Source organism: Passer domesticus, chromosome 10 (genome assembly GCF_036417665.1).
Source record: "Passer domesticus isolate bPasDom1 chromosome 10, bPasDom1.hap1, whole genome shotgun sequence".
NCBI classification, from domain to species: Eukaryota; Metazoa; Chordata; class Aves; order Passeriformes; family Passeridae; genus Passer; species Passer domesticus.
The window spans coordinates 18,000,705-18,019,896 of NC_087483.1; the positions used below are offsets into that span (position 1 = coordinate 18,000,705).

The following is a 19,192-nucleotide window of genomic DNA, read 5'->3' on the forward strand; positions in this document are numbered from 1 at the left end:
TGTTTATTGGTTTTTTTCTTCTGTCGTACTGAAAGTGCTGTGGTAACTGTTCAAACAACATATTTAAAAAGGGCTTAATTTTAAATATGGAAACAGTGCTTGTTGACTTTAAGGGAAGCTTTATTGAGCCCTCATTATATAATTTTATTTTTAGAAGTGCATCTCTCTGTATGAATTTACAGTATTCCAGTGTGTTCTAATAAGGACTGCACAAGTTGTTGGCTTTTAGCTTGCCTCATCTAGGTTTATTTTTTACTTACAACATAATGTAATGAAGAATTATTTAGGCAATAATAAGTAGCAATGCTTTTCAGCCTTTTCTGATTTGTGGAACCTTAGGAGTGTGGGTCTTGCAAGAAGCTACATATATGGAGTCCATTAAAGAGCATATATGAATTTGCTTTCTGTTTTTTCCCTTTTAAGGACCCTTTAGAGCTGTTCACACATTGTTTCTTTAGAAATGGGTCGACAAGTTGAAAGTGACTAAACTGAAGTGCTAAACCTTTTTGGGGGATTGTTTTGGGCTTTTCTGCCATTTTTTTTTGCTGCATGAAATCCAGGAATAATATCATTTTAACCTATTTTTTCAACAAAACTTACTGTTCTCAGATTCATACTGATCAGATTTTAAAGAATACCTTCATGGTATTCTATTCATTGTCTTGTCCATAATTACCTTGATGCAGACATCACTCTTTCCTTATAGATATAGGTGGGATAGTTATATAGATAGATATATAGTTATAGATGGGATTCTGCAAGGGCAGTTTTGGTTGTTGGTGAGTTTTACAGAGGCAGGAGTGCCTGCCTGTGGTGTACGGGAAAAAAATCACATTGTGGTTCCTAAATTTCTGTCACATACTGATTCCAATCAAACAAAAGTTAATTGCTTACTTTTTAGTATGTCATCTATGGCACAATTTGTAATTATTTTTACTTTCATGAGAGAGTATCAAAGACCTTCTCGCTTTGTTTTTTTTTCAATAGCATGACTTTGGAAGTAGAAGAACTTAAAATCCATGCTTTTGGATTTTATATATACATATTTCTGGCATTGTGTAAACACTTTCTAGCAGCAGAGAGTTTAAGATAGATTTTTATTGAAGAATATTCAGCTAATCCTCTGGCTTTAAAATTCATCATGTTAAACTACTAAAACAGAATTTAAGTATTTATGCTACTTGTTCAGTAAGTGGAAATAGTGATCTTTCATAGCAGATAGATCTGTTCTGAGATTGTCCTTATAAGAAACTGCTCCCTCCTACAGTGGAATTCATCATCATCATAATAACGTGTGCACTGATGAAAGTGTTAACTGCTTCCACTGACAGAATGAGCAAATGAAAGGAAGTAGTCTTCAATGTACTTTTTCTTAGGAGCTTTTGAACTGAACTATTCTTGCTGCTTTATGTATTGGACTGTCCATTTCTTCTGTTCACTTTGGATTTTGACTGTTTACCCTATTAGAGAGTTAAGATTTTGAATGACTGTATGTGATTTTTCTATGAATAATGAATGAAGAATCTTACATCTTAAGATTAGAAATAGTTGCTTGTTTAAGTTTTTTCCTGCTGGTTTGGGAGCGCCACAGTTATCTGTTGTATTAGAAGTTGAGTCCAATTCTTATAAAACCTCTTCTGCTTTAGTTTATGTTTGCTTGAAATGTGTCTCTGAGTTTCTCCCAAGTGATATCTTGTCTTTAGATTTTACTCACAGTAGTTTGGTTAATAAGTGACTGCTCTTACTTTTCAAAGGTACTGCAACAGCCACCTGCAGGTACTTGGCTTTATACCGAAAAAGGAGAGGAAGAAAAAGAATGATCCCATAGAGGAGGTAAAGGTCAGGCATCAGATGGATGCTATGGCCTTCGGTCTGACAGTGCCCACCCTGGCCTTGAAGATGCCCAATGGACTGGATGGGATGTCCCTCTCCCCTCCAGGGGCAAGGCTTCCTCTCCACTACCTGGAGGCAGAATTAGAAGACCCCTTTGCTTTCAATGAGGAGGATGATGACCTAAAGAAAGGGGCAACAGTGAAGAAAAAGTTGCAGAGCAAGTTGGCTCACAACCGGCAGCGCCAGAGAGAGACAGAGATTTTAAAAGTTCGCCAAGAGCACTTTAGCCCCATTCCTGCACCTTTGCAGCAGCAGCCTCTGCAGCAGCAGCACTCCCATCTGCCACCTTCATCAGCTTCGTTAAAGCCGACAGGGCTACCGCAGGGCATAGTCTGCAAGTCACCTCAACCTCTGAACACCAGCCTACCAATGCAGGGAGTGGCACCCACCACACACACTATAGCACAAGCGCGGCAGTTGTCTAACAAGAGACCTCTGCCTCTCCTGCCACCCGCCAGGGCTCCTGTCACGGACCCGCCAAGGACTGACCGGGTCCTCATGAAAGCCACAGCCTTCTCTCCGCACTCGTCCTGCATGAGCCGGCTCCAGAGACTGGTGAAACTGTGCACTCGAAAACAGCAGCTGGACACTGACCTGTTTCCTCACTTAGGTGAGTAGTAATCCATGCACTGCAGCCATATTTGTTAACATGAAACCAAGAGACTGAATGGGAATGTCTTCCTAGCCTTGTCCTGAATTCCTGTGCGGTCCTTACAAAATAACCCTGAGCTAGGTAACCTCTTGGCATTTTCTTTAGCCCTGTTGTCTATGAAGGGAATGCCTGGACCCATCACAAATGGTTTATGGCATTTTGGTTGTTTATTCTTCTTAATGTTCTGTGAACCCTTTGGGAAACCAAACTGAGATGTAGAAAGCATTGTTTGACTTGTACTTCATGTAGAAGGTTTGCAACTCAAGTGGCAAATGTGACACTAGTGGTACCTACAGGAGTGGACAAAGTTAGATTGAAACATTAGGTGTGTGATAAGTGCACATGACATAATGAATGTAAGTAAAAGTTTGGCAATTTGGCCCATCAGTCTCTGCATATTCGAAATTCCAGTTGACTTAATTGAAAAATTGGAACACGTGAGAATTTTTCTTGGGCCCTATTTATGTGTCGAATATGGATGAACAGAAGGAAAAGACCACTTCAGGAGAGCAGCATTGTTACAGAAGATAGTTGGAAGGGTGAAGTCTTGTCTGCATACTGTGCAGAAATATATTAATATAGATAATGATCAATAGCTGCTTGTGAAAATACAGGCAAATATAGCCAAATTGGTGCCATGATAGTAGTGCTCTTTAAGCTTTGAAAAGGCAACTGACCTTATGGCTGATTTGTCTCCTTGTGAATATACACCTAGGCACACCTATCTGTCCTTTTTATCTTCCTCACCCTCCCAAGTTACTTTTCTGCTTAGTTTTAGATTGTACATTTCTAGCAAGTAAAATACTGGCAGGGAAAAGGAAAGGTGATATAAGTAGGAGCACCATTTATGATATTTAAAACAAAAAAAGACTTCAGATAAACCTGGACATTCCCTATATAATGTCTTATTTAATTGCAAACATCTGTAATTTTTGCAATTTCAATTAACTTTTTCTTAATTTGCTGTTAAGATCTGCCCTCTGGCACTCATGGGATAATTTGAATATTTGTTCAGGAGATAATTAGCATCCCCTAGCATGTCTCCAAAGGAAATTGTTCTTCAGAAAACAGCTTTGATGGTCCTGTATATAGTGCAGGTCTTTAGAGGAATGGCAACTCTAGAGGCATTTCTGAGTGTCACAGACTCAATAGCTTAGAAAGTGACCTGTGTTTTGAAAGATCCCTTTCTGTGCTTAACGTTCTACGTTCTCAACTGGTGAAGAGAATACGCGCTCCTTAAAAATAGGCACAGTAAAAATAAAAAACAGTAGGACCTGCACATGTACAGTTAGACCTATACATGTACAGTTGGACCTATATGTGTACACTTAGGCAGGTGAATAACTATGTGGATGCATTTAGAACAGTTTATATTTGGCAAAGTAAAAGAATTTACATATTAATTACGTGGGAGTGGAAAATGTATTTGTTATTTATTCATTATAAGCCTTTAATAGTAAATACTAGCTGTGCCTAGGTCAGAGAATTTCAGGATTTCTTTTCTATATTTGAGCAACACTAGAGATGACTGCACAGAATTTCAAAAGATTAAGCCAGTTTTATGTGTACCAACATCAGCCATGTAATTGGATATTAATGTAACTGCAATCTTCAGTGTCAGTACAACTGAATCTGGATTAGATTTTATTCCTTCCTTTCTGCAGTGCCCAGGAGAAGCAAAACAACTCAGTTTCTGATTTTGTTTTTAAATTTTTGATTTAAACAATTTGTTATGTGGTTGTCAATTGTGGACATCTTTATGGAATGATTAAGTTGTTTTTTCATTCCTTTATGGAAGAGACAAGAGGAAAAAGAAACATTCAAGTTGAAAGTATAATTCTGGCATTTTATCAAATGTCTTAAGGTATCTTAATTTAGTTCAAATATATGTCTTAAAAATAAAAAATAATTTTTGTTAGAATGCTGAAGTTCCTGAAAATTTGGGTTTCTGATACCTGTGGTTTATGTTAAAGTGCTGGTTCTATATGATGAAGTTACCTGATGATTGTATTCCAAGCTTATGTGTGTGTGTGTCTGACTCTGAAAGTGCTTGACCAAGTGCATTTCCCAGATTCAAGGCTTCTGACTTCAGAATCATCTCAGATATAGTTGTTCAGTTTAGTTTTAGCAAAAATGAAATGCTACTTAACTCTATCAATTTTCAAGGAGCACACAAGAAAATGAAAAAGCAAAGAATGCTGGCTTGTAAATGCAGGAATGGGATTTTGTCCCACCTGCTGCAAGAAAATGGCAAGAATTTCACTGGATGTGGGAGAGATAATAGGAAAAAAACCCAAAAGATTAAATTCCAGATAAAATGTTCCACCTGAGAACTTACTGGCTGCTTTCTGGCCAAACTGAGGCTGCTGAAGCACACTGTAAGTTGATCATACTGCATCATCATTAAGTGAAAACATGCTGCTTGGTGAAAGTGCTGGAGTGTTTGTATCTCTCCCTTTAGCTCTTTCTTCCCACTAATGTGTGCATTTGGCAGGCAATTACAGAGACTGAGCAGAGGAACATCCTGGGTAGCTGTGTATCTATCTCTGTCCCTGCTGCTGTGTCTTACAGTTTTCATATTCTTCTATATTTTGGCATAGAAAAGGGGTCAGAATATAAACAGAAATGAAATTGGCCTATTTAGATCATACAGTATTAAAATTTACCAAGTAGCCAGTTCTTCATGACAGGGACTTCTCTCTTACCTTGTACTTTGTTATGAAAAGTAGTATTTCTCTGTGGGTAAGATAGTTGGTGATTTTTCTTGCACTGTTTATGGATAAAGAAGCCAATAAAAGGAAAACTCAGTTATGCTAAAAATCAGTGCATGCTATTTGCACAATGTAATGTAGTTGTTACTGCAGCTTTTCCTGTATAATTGAGAATACGTAATTATGCTTGCAACTATACTATACATTCATCTTTTGTGCCAAAGGTTGCTCAGAGGCCTATATGAGGTGGATGCTCTTTTCATCCAGTTTCCATGTTTTCAATTTCCTTAGGGCTGGATTGGTCTGAAGACAGTGGAGAAGAGTTGGAGGATTCAGAGCAAACCTCCCCTTACCAGGTTGCGTGGTCTATCCGAGAAAGCCTCGGCTATGAGAGACCTGAGTGAGTATGATTCTTTAGTATTCATGCTGGCCTTGATGGAATAAATCATGTAAATGTGAGCTCCACTTCAAGTGGAGTCAGTGGAACCTAAGCACTTGTTCAAGTGTTTTGCTGAAACAAAGGATTGTTTGAACTCATTTGTTTGTAAGAGCTATGGAACAGCTTGTCGCCTTCTGTCCCAGTTTCCAGCTAACTTAGAGACCTTTGTGCAGTTTGCTATCAGAAGGATGCATCAGGAAAGGATTTAAGCTTGTTTGCCTGAATTTAATTGAGTTTAGTAGGATTTATTCATGAACTTGTGTGCTTTGATGATTGGAGGTCCTGAATTAGAATCAAATGGGGTTGCTGTTGGTTTCTTGTCTTTCCTACTGTTAATAACTTTGTCAGTAAACTTCCTACATTTTACTCATTAATTCTTGTAATAATTATGCAGGCTGTTGTTTTAATGTGCATTTTAAAAGGCCATGGTATTTTTTTTCATAATTAAGTTTTGAATAAACCTCTGCCAGTACTTGTGAGCATTGGAAGGAAGCATGGGACTTGTGAGCATAGGATCAAAAGGATAAACCGAGCAGGAATTAACTGCTGGTGCAGAAAGGCTTATGATGTTCTCTATACTGCTAAGTCACAAATCTAAATTTACAGCAGGATATAATAATATAGGTCTACTAATATAAATTTGAAGGTGCACAGTTAAAACAAAGCATCCCAGGTGTAGTATTGTAACAATACTGTTGTATGTTGTTAACAAAGAAATTGGGGTCTCACTAGAATTTGATTATAGTTTCTATAACATGACTCTCATTAGCTGTGCAACTGGACTTTTTGATTCTATAACTATTCCTTATTTTTTTAGTTTTTAGCTATCACACTTAGAATAATGTTGTTAATGAAACCTTATTTTGTTGTTACATTCTGAAAATTCTGAAACTTACTAGAATTCCCTGCCATCTCTGAAGATTGTCCTCCAGGTGAACCACAAAGCTGTGTCTCTCTCATCAGGACACACACCAGGATGCTAAATATTTATTAAGAGCCTTCAGTGAATCAAAACTATTAAGAAGAGTGTAGACTTCACTTTTTTTTAAAATAAATAGGGCTTTTTTATTATGAATAACTGTTGTTTTTTAGTGCATTAGCAGTTTTAGAGTGAGCTTTCACAAATGTTACTTCTAACTTAAAAGGCAACTTCTAAATAAAATGTTCTGGGAAATCATGAATAGACTTTCAGACTTCTAAATCATACATAATTTTTCACAGCAGATATATCTATTAAATAACTTCCCTTACACTCTTCTCTCTTTGACATTTGATTTGATTCTTCCATAGATCCCTATTTTTTTGTCAACTTATAAAGGTCATCTCTGTGTGTTTTGTCTTCTATTTGTCTTAACTTCCTTTGGATTCTTCCTACTCTTTTCACATACTGAGAGAAAATAATACCTTATCTTGACATTTTCTTTTCCATTCTAGCATTCTGTGCACCTCAGTTAAATGCTGTCTTAACTATCCATGATGGATAAATTTTCGAATGCAACTGGCTGCTTTTGTAGTTCCATCAGCCTGCTCAGTGTTACTAATTTTGATCATGGATAAGCAGTCACTTGATGTCAACCTTCTAAAACTTGAGTTCCTATTCTGCAAACTTCTGTAGTGGTTTTTATTACCTGAAATGTTTCACTTTGACACTTCTGCAGTGTGGTCTGCCTGTTGCTGAAAATGAATTAGTTCAGGCTATTTCTGGGGAGATTTGATTTGTCAAAATGACTCTGCCTTGCTAATCTGGTGGTACAGACTGGTGCCTCCTAAAGTCAGCCAGTGGCTTGCTTGTTACAGCTCTGAATTCTGGGGACTTATTTTACCAGAAAACCAATGGAGACTCTTTCCCAAAACTTTTTGGTTTTGAAATCACATACCTAAACTTTGGGATTTCATAAACTTAAATACCTAAACTTCATACCTAAACTTGCTGATTTTCTTAGTAAAATTAAATATCTTTTTTCTGTTTATTTGTATCGGAGCTTGTGGTCCCCACCAGCTGACTGCATTCTGTCTTTTTCCTTTTGACTGCATGGAAGACAGTTAGAGGAATGCTTCTCAGAAGAGACTCTTGAAAGAAAATGAACAGTTAATTTCTACTGGACAGCTGGTTCTCAGCTTTTCTGCTTGTGTGATTGTGGGGGAAACCTCTGCTGAACTTCTTGTGTGATACTCTAGCTGCTCTTAAACTCCCAAAAATTCACCAGATTTGTTTAAAATTAATGTCTTAACAGTGTCCTGGTTTTGGCTGGGATAGTGCTCATTTTCCTCTCAGCAGCTGGCACAATGCTGTGTTTTGGGTTCAGCAGGAGAACAGCGTTGATAATGCTCTGATGGTTTGGCTGTTGCTAAGTAGTGCTAGCCCCAAGTCAGAGACACTTCAGTTCCCTGTGCTCTGCCAGAGAGGGGTGCACCAGAAGCCATGAGGGAGCACAGCTGACCCCAGCTGGCCAAGGGGATACTCCACAGCCTAGAACATCATGGCCAGAACATGAACTGGGGGGAGCCGGGCACTGCTTGAGGTAGGCTTGAATATCAGTCAGTGGGTGGTGAGCAACTGTATAGGGCATCACTTGTTTTTCTTGGAGTTTCTTTTTCTTTTTTTTTTTTTCCATTACAATAAATAGTAGTAGTATATTTTACTCTGTTTTCATTTGTCAGCTATTCTTAAACCACAAGGTGTTTTTTTTCCGATTCCCCTCCCCATCCCACTGGTGGGAGCAGGGAGAGTGAGCATGCAGGGAGAGGGAGCATGCAGCACTGTGATACTTAGTTCCTGGATGAGGTTAAACCATGACAACAATAATACATTTTTTGGTTCACTTGCCTTCTGGCCTTTTAATCTGTAAAATTCATATTGTTGCAATCATCTGTGGAAACGCAGGCCAAATGTTTGCTTTTATTATTCTGTGCTTTAATTTTGAAAAACTGTGTTCCTGTGGTCCCAGGAGTTCGGGACACAGTGCTTCCAGGCAGGCAAAAATGCTTGAGTTCCAATAGCTCAGGAGCTGGCAGTGGGCACGGTGCAGCCTGGGTGCTGGCAGAGAAAGTTGCTGGGGTGGGAGGAATGCCTTGTGGGAGCAGCAATTTGGAGAGAAAGCAGGGGCTGTTCCCTGCTGCAGATTAATGAAGCTTCCCCCTAGATTATTTGATTACTGAGTCTGGTATCTTAGAAAGTGCTGGAAAACAAATGACATTATAACAAAATATTTTTTTGCTTCCTACTCTGAAATATAGATAAAGTAAACGTTTCAAGTAGCAAGTTTGAAAAAGGAGTGTGAGTCCCTCCTCATACCAACTCCCTCAAAGGATTAAATATCAACACTATGTTGTCAAAAGTTGGATTTAATAACTCCCAATAAGTAGAGTAACTAAAAGAAAGAAAGGAAGATTCTTCAAAACGCTCTGTAAGGAGGGGTTTGTAGTATAGTTGCTGGGTTGTCTCAGAATAGAGAGCATGTTCTCCTCATTCCCTGGTGGTGTCTGGCTGCTCACCCTTTTGCTCTTCCTTTCTGCTGCTTCGTGCTGTCTTTGTTTTCTTCAGGAACGCTCAGCAATAATCCCCCTGATGTTTCTACGTGACAGTCTGAAAGGGAAGGGTTGGGAGAAAGCATTTTGGATTATCAAATGGCTTGTGTGCACTTTCAGAAATCTTTGTAAAAAATGAAATGCCACATGTTAAGTTGAACTTCAGAAGTTCTATATGCAGCTTAGGAGAATAAACTAAATAGAATTTGGCAAACTTGTTTATGAAAGAGCAACAATAAAAGTATCTTTCATTTTCATGCCTACTGAAGAGGAAAGGTTTTATTTTGATATTTTTAGGTTTCTTTGAACATATAAATGTTTTGGCTAATCTTAGTGGCCTGAGAACAAAGTTCTGAACAGGCTTTTAAAAACTGGCTTTTAGAAATTTTGGCTCAAAATAAGCCCTTGCCCACTGCAGGCATGATTTCTTTCTATACCTTTGATATATGTCTTAATCTATTTTTAAAAAAGATCTCATAAACTGAAGATCAAAAATATTTTAGCATACAATGTCATTTTTTCTGGCTCTTTCAATGTGAGAGATGTAAAAAGTCTCAAATAGAGAGAAATGTACATTAAAAAACACTCTTTCCACACAAAAGAAACTTCTTTCCCATAAGGAATACTCCTGGTATTCTTAGAATTAATTTTTAACCATATTTAAAATTAAATCAGTAACTTTGTTTAAAAGCCTTGGCCCAGAACAAGTCTTTTAAATGGAATATCTAAGATATTAAACCTACCAATAAATATATATCCTATGTTTTCCTCTTTGAGTAATGCATTGGGAAAGGAATGCATTACTAACATATAGCCACAGTCAATTAGCCCACAGTCAATTTTTTCTAAATAGGTAGTTTTCCCCAGTAAGCATTCTTTCCTAAGAGATCTTAAAAGTGTATTTTCTTTTAATTTTCAATATAAAAATATTTTAAACATTGCTTATGTTACATATTTTTAACATAGGTTGTATTTGCTGCTAAGCATGTAATTGCAGAGGTTAATTACTTGTAATTTATGCTTCTAGAAAATAAGTTGTAATCTGTTTTAACACACAAAATACATAGTATGGTTGACTTTACATGAAACTTCACAAAAATATGTATTTGTGACAAAGGCAGTGTTTGCTGCTGCAGAGTTTTCATGGAAAGCCTTAGTGGAGATGGCTGCAGTCTCTTCCAATTGGCCCATGTGTAAATAGAGTCAGAGTTTCCAGAAAAAAAGTAGGTCTTCACCATAGTGCCTTTCAGGGAAAGATCTGCTGTCTGCATTTCTGGATCTTACTTTATTTAGTAAATATCAAGGCTGGTATTCCACATCTCTTGTGTCTCAGGGGTGGCCTCCTTTGCTGTGCGCAGGTTGGGTGTCAGCTCTTTCAGTCCCACAGGCTCTGAACATTGCCACCTTTTGATTTGCTTCATTTGTTTGGATTTCCCTTCTCTCCCCTGCCCTTTTTTTGTCTTACAGATAGAAAAGTTGGCAAAAAGTTTCTCTGTTCTATAGGAAAACAAATTAGAGGAAAAACTCAACAGAGTCTGCTTTGATTCAGCACATGTATTTTGTTGCTCCATGGACAACAAACTCATTTGGCAAACTAGTGCTTGTTGTGGAGAACTTCTGGCTAGCTTCATGGACCTTGTTTTAACAAGTTCCAGTGATGATTTTCTGTTTCATGACTTTTACTTCATTTAACTGAATGTGTTGACATGGTTTGATGGTCTTGTTGATATGTGCCTGGACATTGAGAGAGCCAAGATAAATGGAGAAGGGCTTTCTTAAGCAAACAGAGAGTTGGATTAGTCCTTCTTCCGGTCATTGCTTAGCCCTGGTTTGATCTTTCCCTCAGTATCTTTGGTTAGATGTGAATTTCTTCTCTGTTATTGTACTGTAACTCAACTGCAACTCTGCAGCAAGGGGAAATCAGTATCAGCTATTAGCTGTGTTAGTGTTTATTTTGGTTTAAAAAGGAATATACCGCCTGGCAGAGAAAAAGGAATTGGAAGAAGTCAGCAGTCTAGGTACTTGTTAGAATTTGACCATCTTCTCCAGCATGATTGTGCCTCAATAAATTTCCACTACACAGTTCCCCACCCTTGTCTTCTCCATTAATTGCACTTTGATTTAAGCATTGGTCTCATTTGCTGAGACATTTACAGTAAATAAAGGTTAACGGTATAGATTTCTTTTTGAACAGCAGGCTCTAGACATTTAAGTGCGTCAGACTTGATGATAAATTGATGTGATCTCTAATGATGACATACTAAGAAGGGCAAATAACTTTAGAATTTAAAAGGGATCCTGCTCTTGCTGTTTCTCAAGTTGCACTGCCTGATATCAGAATTTGGATGTTTGTGTGGCTAGAAGATGGATGCCAACTTTACAATTCTATTAGAATGACAAATTAGCTTCGTGGGGGCAAAAAAAAGTAGTATCTTAAAGCATATTTGTTTTTATTTTCCCTTCTTCAGGTCCGATGACGACAATGCAGATGACAGGAGTTCCAGGGTGACCAGACTTTGCACTTACTTTCAGCAGAAATACAAGCACCTCTGCCGCCTGGAGCGGGCAGAATCCCGCCAGAAGAAATGCCGGCACACGCTCCGGAAAGCCTTGCTGCAGGCGGCCAGCAGAGAGCCCGAGCGCGCGGGGCAGCTCCTGCGGGAACTCCGGAGAGCTGCGTGTGCTTGTACCAGGTTAGAGCTGCCCCGGGCCTGCAGGAGCCTGGGGCTGGCCAGGGCGGACGTGGGCTGGGCATCCAGCAGCTGAAATGATGGGCTCTGAAATCGGTAGTCGCGCACAAGGCAGGAAAAGCAGGAAGGATAAATGCCTGTCAGTGGCATACAGAGTTTTCCATGAAGACGGGCCTTCTACAGCTTTATGTTGTAAAATGTGGATGGTTTGTTCAGCAATTTCTGGGCCCAAATATCTGGTCCTTTACTGTGCCAGTAGAAGGTGTGGTCTGTAGTTCACTGCTCCAATTCAGATTTTGTTTTTCAGACAGCTTTTTTGGAAAAGTCTGTATCTCCTCTTAATTATCTTCCCAGCAAACCAAATTTAAGCTCATGCTTTTTGTTAGATTTAACTCAATCTAACATTAAATAAAACTTGGCAACAAAATGCATAACTTCTAACAACTTTGAAGGTTATCTTCTGTGGGAATTCTTTCTAGATAATGTCAACATCCCTCCAGCTCTCAGCATATGGAGAGTTGGTTGATTCATATTTATGCAGGAACAGACTAAGTCTGAACCCTGGTGTTACATTTGGGGTATCAGAAGCATCCTTTTGGTGTTGGGGTTTTGCTTTACAGGATGTGTGACTGTGGGGTGTAGTGGATACTATGAGACGCAGACTGGAGCTAGGTACTGAGAGTATATTGTGTTTAATGAGGTGCTTTTGTTCCTGGTTCAGTGGGATGTGTTCATGACAGTTGAAGGGTTCATTGTTGGGGAGGTGGACTGATTCTGAAGAACTGCTCTGAGGTGTAATGTAGAAGTCCATTACTGGTTTCCAAAATTGTGTATAAACTTTTCCAAACTTAAACACTACAGCAAAAGTTCACCTGAACTGACAAGCTCTTGCTGGTTTTTCCCCCCTATTATTTTTCCCTTTTATTATTCAAAAAAAGGTTACATTGTTTTGGGTAGACCAGCAAAGCCAGATAGTGCCTGTCATCACTGCTCTGGTCATTTTAAGTAACCACAGTCTTTTCAGATACAAAATTTTTCACAGGAGTAACACTGCTAACTAAAACTTTGCTCAGTCAAAGTGCAGTTGATGACAGAAATGGCTGAAGGAAAACAGTCAGGCTACAGACAACTTTTTGTCAACCTAGAAAACAACGTGTACAGAGGTGCAAGTCAGCCCTGGAATCGCCAGCTTTATCTCCATGAAGGTGACACGTGCCTGGAGAGCAGGCTAACCCCAAGCGAGCTGTGTAACGCTTCAGTGCTCATCCACACTGCTGTCTGGCGCCTGCTTGCAGCTCAGGCTCAAAGCACCGAGGCTGTGCTGGGGAAGCGCCCAGCTCCGGGCACCTGCTGGTGGATTGGGCTGTAGCACGTTGATGGAGGAGAGCTTTTATCCATGTTGAGCACGCTCAGGCTCTGCCACTCCAGAGCTCAGTCTAAGTTTGTCTGAGCACATGCTTGCATGTAAGCTCTGGGGATGCTCGGCATGTTTTGATTTATGAACAGGCTTGGAAGTGCACTTGACTCCCATCTAGGCATACCCAGTACATTGAATTCTAAAGTCTGACCTCGTTTTGAGGGTCACCTGTGTTGACACTCACCTACTGCTGCCCTTTCTGTTGCAAGGTGTTGTAATATTTACATGGTAGTAGCACATAGCACCTCTCATTACAATTAAGGGTCTGTGAAATAAGAAATAATCCTGTTACTACAATCACACCTTCACCTGTCATTGACATCTATTCTGTGTCCCTGTGTAGAGCTTGGTAGTAGCGTGCACCCATCTGGATCATGACACACACACACGTGTGTTACAATTTTTCATCCTACTGTGCTACATTCAGTATAATAATTGTATTAAGTACCCACAAGACTGGGGGTTTGTCTGTAAACTCTTTTATGCTTTCTTTTCAGCACAAGCCAAGCAAGGCAGAGAGATACAGAGCCAACAACCTGCAGTGGGACTTCGAAGGGAGAGCAGTGCACTAACAAGGCCCTTCCATTCACCAGGCACTGTTTTCAGCGTATCCTCTTAACTCTGTTTGGGAATTGCATTCAGGCATGGAAGCTGTTCTGTCTTAGGAGGTTTTTTGTTAGATTTTTGCATGATAACTAAGTTTTCACAAATACATACCTATTTGTTAGTATGTCATCATACTAACAAAAGCACCTCCTTTGCTTTTAATTTGACTGTGTGATTTAGGTCTGTAGACACTGAGGATAAGTAGTCTGCTACTGGTATTTGTAATAGGAACATCATTTTACTTTGTGAGCTGTATTTACTGTGGGCAAGAAACCTTTACAAAATGATCATCCTTCACAATGACTTGGTACAAACCATGTGACTTTCAGCCTCCTGGCTTTCATACAGTTCTTGGTAGGTTCCAATAGACCGCCTTCCTGTGCCAGTTTAGTGGAAAAGGTTTTTATACATAGTATAAAAAGAGGGCTTCCACTGACTAGAAAGATGGAAATCATATTTTGCGTTGTTTAAAGAAACAGAATAGAAGGGAGTCACAGAACCTCTTAGTCCAGGTGAGGAAGGGTTCCCTTTGCTTGGAGTTTCAAACAAAGCCTGGAAATAATGTTGAAAGTCAATGGCTGAAGATCTCAGAAAGAAGAAGGCACAATAGATGTGAATTTTGGTTCTGAAGACTATAAAAAGGCAGGCTTATGACCTGTAATACTTAAAAATTCTGCAGATTTTGTTTTTTTTCTTTTTAGCTGAAGAATTGTTGGTGCTTTTGTTGGGGTGACTCCTATTATTGGAACTTTTGGTTTGATATTAAAAGTGACTAGTGCTGATGTACTCAGCTACTGTCAAACTGCAGCACCTTTCCAGTCTTTTTGTTTTGCAGATGCCTTGATTTTATTGTTTCATTTTTTGCAGGCTGCTTAAGAGCAGTTTGCAGAGCAGTTCAAAACCTCTATGAGAGAGCACCGTGGCATACAGCTGTATGTGGGATTTTCCTCATGGTTCTGATGGGATTTTTTTGTTTGGATAGTTTTTAATTTTAAGTGGTCTCGCTTGTTGCTGTGTGTAGAGCAGAATAGTCAAGACTAGTGATTTTGCATGTATGCCCATTTTTTCTCTCTGCATTTTCTTCTCTAAAATGAACAGATTTTTGGTTCTGACCCATCCATCCAAGTCTGCTCTCTGGATTGTTCTGCAGGTTTTTAATTTTCTTTGTCTTTTTTTTTTTGTTTTGTTTTTTTTGTTGTTGTAACATTTTATAAACATACATAGTGATGTTTAGGTCTGAGAACTGTTCAAGATGGAAGGAATGCTTCTAATGTTGTTTGAAAAAAGACACAATGAAATATCTGTTTGATTTGCTGTACGTCTGGAAACATTTTTACTCCTGCTAAGGATTTTTCTGAAGGAAATCTCAGCAAGATTACGTTTGGATTTACTTGACCTTTCTGTCTGCTTGCACATCTCTTTTTTTGGAGGAGCAGGAAGGATCTTGAAACTTCTTTGTCTGTGCTCTAAAGATAAATGCCAAGAATGTACCTTGAAAGATTGAATTAAGAAATACTCTTTCTTTAATGTTTCAGTATGGATTGTCATTAGTCTGTAAGGAAATAGTCCTGTTGACTACACTGTTCCAACTGCTACTATTGATCTATTGATTAAGGCTCCAGGAAAAGGTTTCTTTTTGCTAAGAACTCATTAGTGAAATAGCTGCTTTTATAAAACTATCTCAGTATATAATAAAATCATTAGAGATTCTGCATGAATGCAGTTTTTTCACTTTAAAAGTTGGGTTTGAGCCTTACCTAGCTTTGAACTTGAATAGCAAATTTAAGGCACTCATTAAAAATAGGATCTATGGACAGATAGAGTTGAAGGCTCTGATCTTTATCAGATTGATAAATCAAAGGGCGTTCCTCCACCACTGTCTTGTGTTATTCCTGATGCAGAAATGCTCAGATATCTTATTGAACCGTTCTCAGCAGCTCTTCTCGAGTTGCACAGCCAAGTTTGCAGATGGTCAACAGTGCTCTGTGCCAGTTTTTGACATTACACATCAGACACCTCTGTGCGAAGAACATGCCAAAAAAATGGTAAGTACAAAGCCATCGTTGTATTTATTTGTGTATTGGGATGATCAGGAGTTTTAACCCCAGTCTGCCTGTGAAGTCTTCCTTGACAACTAGCAAGCTTATGAACTTAAGAGCTTGTTTGCTATTATTTTTCTTAAAAGGGTAAAACTTGACAAATATTCCCAATCAGTATAAAGTATGTCGTGAAAATCTTTTATGTAGTTTTGAGGATATAATGGGAATATTTGAGTATATGTGGGAATATTCGTCACTGGAGGAAATTTGATTGCTGTCTTAAATTGAGAAATAGAAGATCACTATGAGAGGTCCTGTGATAATTTTATTTGGGGTCATTCCTGGTCCTTGGATCTGAATGTAATATGAGCATGGAATTAAGAACACTGCATCTTAAACAGTCTCAGTACACAAGGCCCAAAGTACTTTCTAAAGCTAATGTAGGTAGCAATTACAAGGATGGAAATTATGGGTTTGCTACTTTGTTTACCTTTTAGTAACTATTAGAATTTATCTCTAACATCCTTCAGGGATCCATGGATCCCAGAGACAAAGCAGTGGCCTACCTCAAGCTGAGAGAATGGAGAAATGAAGTTGATGTCCTCTGCTCTCTTTTTTATGACACCAATCTTCCAGAACAAAACCTTTAGGATAATTCACACACCCACTTCTGTCCTGTCCTTCCTTCAAGGCTTCTTGTCCTACCTTCAATTAGGTGTAAAACTGCATTTTTTTTTGTTTTGTTGGGTTATTAAAAGTTTTTTGTTACTGTTTTTGTCCAGCCTTTCCAATAATTGTGAATTATAGAGTTTTTTGGATTGAAATGTGAGGGTTTGTGCTACACAGATCTGTATGGGATTTCCCCCTCTTCTAGGCAATCTTCAGTATGTCCCTCAAGGTTTATCTCTGTAACAAATATAATCCTCTGCCATTCCCAGTATGATGGCAAGTGAAGACTGATGATGGTTTTATTTATTTTTTAATGTGTCAGTGATTGCTGTTCAGAAGCAATGAGGCCATAATTGTTTACCCACATTCTTATCCTAGTCCAGCAGTATTAATTTTGTCTCCTCGGTGCTGTCCCTCTGTTATGTCAGCAGGCACTTGAGGATTGTGGCTTCAGCTGCTGCACATTATCCACATTAACACCACCTCACAACACCGTTTTGTCTTTAATACTTACAGGAATGCTGCTAAAGGTTAACTGTTTTTCACTTTTTAGTTAGGGTTTGCTGTGATAATTTTTAAAGTGACACTGTACAATCTCCAGTTTACAATATCTCATAATTTGGTCCATGTTATTTTTGCCATTGGGGTTAATGAGGAAGGAAACAGCTCAGTTTTTGAAACTGTGTCTGGGTGTAAGCTAACAGTCCCTCTTGCATTACATTCCCCATGTCTCTGGAATGACCAGGGTGAAAAAAGCTAGGAAAGTAATACTTGTTCTTAATATTCTCCTGTTGGTATTGTTTTGCTCCCAAAGGATAATTTCTTGAGAGGGGACAGCTCCCGTAAAGTTCAGCACCAGCAGCAGAGGAAACCCAGGAAAAAAACGAAGCCGCCTGCACTTACCAAAAAACACAAGAAGAAGAGAAGGCGAGGCCCACGCCGGCCCCAGAAACCCATTCCTCCTGCAGTGCCCCAAGGGAACCTCACCATGCCTGCCAGTGTCTCACTGCCAGTAGAGATACCCCACATACGGTCAGTGCTGTTCCTGCCCAGCTTCCCACTGCTGGCCTGAGCATTGCCAGTGAGCTCTGCACAAAGCTGCCAAGCAGCAGCTGGAGCAGGGCTAAAAATTGCATCTCCACGTGCATGTTGAAAAAACCTTTAGAGTGGGTTATTAAAAGTTTTGGATTTGAGCACTGATTGGGTTTGATAGGTAGAATATCTTGCTCCTGATGTTGCCTCTTACGTAGTTAATGAGTAGCCTAAGTGTAAGCTTCCTAAAGAAACTACCTAAAAGCATTTTTTCTAGGTAATAGAGGAAAAGATATATGGGGAAGCATCCGTTGTAGATAGATATGCACTGATAGTTGTCCTTTGGAGCAAGCAGAGTTGAGCACCAGGGACTAATGTTCCTTTCTGTTCAGGAGCCCCTCCACGCCCGAGCTCAGTGCCGATGAGCTGCCTGATGATATCGCCAATGAAATCACAGACATTCCACATGACTTGGAATTGAATCAGGAGGACTTCTCTGATGTCCTGCCACGGCTGCCCGATGACTTGCAAGATTTTGATTTCTTTGAAGGTACCAATTTATTTTATGCTAGCATGAACACAGTCAGTGAACTGAAGAAGTGAGTGTTTCTAACTGCATTTTGAGGAGTTGCTTGCTTTTCTACAGAGCTAATAAATTCTGGAGAAGGAAGTGTGCATTTGCTCTATTGTTTGTGAGCTCTGAAGTAAAGCAGACTTTAAGAAGGCTGTGTGCATAATTCTCTGCTTGCTCATGTAATTACTGCTCTGAAAATCATAATTGGTTTAGTATTTTAATAATTCATTTTACATTTTTACTGCCTGTCACTGTTACAGTTTAATCAAGAGTGTTCTCAGTAATGGCATCTTTCTGCCATCGAGTGGGGCTGGAATCACAGTCAATGTTGGCCTTTGATAAAAAGACAAGAGAGTGAGAATAAAATCTTTAAGTACATTTTTGAAACTAGCTTTTGATCAGGAATGTGCTTGAATTTCTGCATTCTAAAGCTCAGTACCTATAATTTATAACAAAGAAATTAGAACAGCCTGGCGTTGGGTACGTGATTTCTTTGGTCATTTTCTGATATAACATGGCATCAGACTGTGTTTGAATTGAAATTAACCTGAATTATACTGTCTGTGTAAATTTTAGGCCCTGGCTGTAATGTGGTAAGTAGAAAGAGACCATGTGTTATTGCTGGATTGAAGAAGATCTTACTTAAGCTTTTTAAATCTAGGAAGTTTAAGAGGCATCTCCTACTATAGTATGTGGAAGAGAAGGGGAAGAGGGGGATTTCCATTGAAGAGGAAGGTGTGCTATTGGAAGGAAGGTGTTTCTTACCTTGCTTGGCTAGTGAACACTGATGAATGATACTTTCTGTGTACTGCAAGCCATGCTGGAAGGTTATCATACAATGCAACTCTGTGCTGAGCTGTCTGTGCATCTTCATCCTTTGAGTGCCAGGGCCAGGCTCACCTGAGAGCAGTGCACTAACCAGTGGTGTCCCTGTTTCTGCAG

At 39.1% G+C, this 19,192-nt stretch overlaps 1 protein-coding gene across 9 annotated transcripts in view; it reads left to right on the plus strand.

Annotated features, from left to right (window-relative positions):
* INO80D (INO80 complex subunit D) overlaps positions 1 to 19,192 on the plus strand; it is a 45,876-nt gene that overhangs the window by 13,535 nt on the left and 13,149 nt on the right. For all 9 annotated transcript variants that reach the window (XR_010369142.1, XM_064434166.1, XM_064434159.1 and 6 more), the window contains exons 5-11: positions 1,755 to 2,503; positions 5,548 to 5,656; positions 11,692 to 11,916; positions 13,828 to 13,937; positions 15,848 to 15,981; positions 17,459 to 17,676; positions 18,069 to 18,226. Coding sequence is in view for 8 of the 9 variants with exons in the window: in XM_064434166.1 (XP_064290236.1) it covers positions 1,755 to 2,503; positions 5,548 to 5,656; positions 11,692 to 11,916; positions 13,828 to 13,937; positions 15,848 to 15,981; positions 17,459 to 17,676; positions 18,069 to 18,226 (1,703 nt within the window). In the remaining variant the exon portion in view is untranslated. The remainder of the gene's footprint in view (positions 1 to 1,754; positions 2,504 to 5,547; positions 5,657 to 11,691; positions 11,917 to 13,827; positions 13,938 to 15,847; positions 15,982 to 17,458; positions 17,677 to 18,068; positions 18,227 to 19,192) is intronic.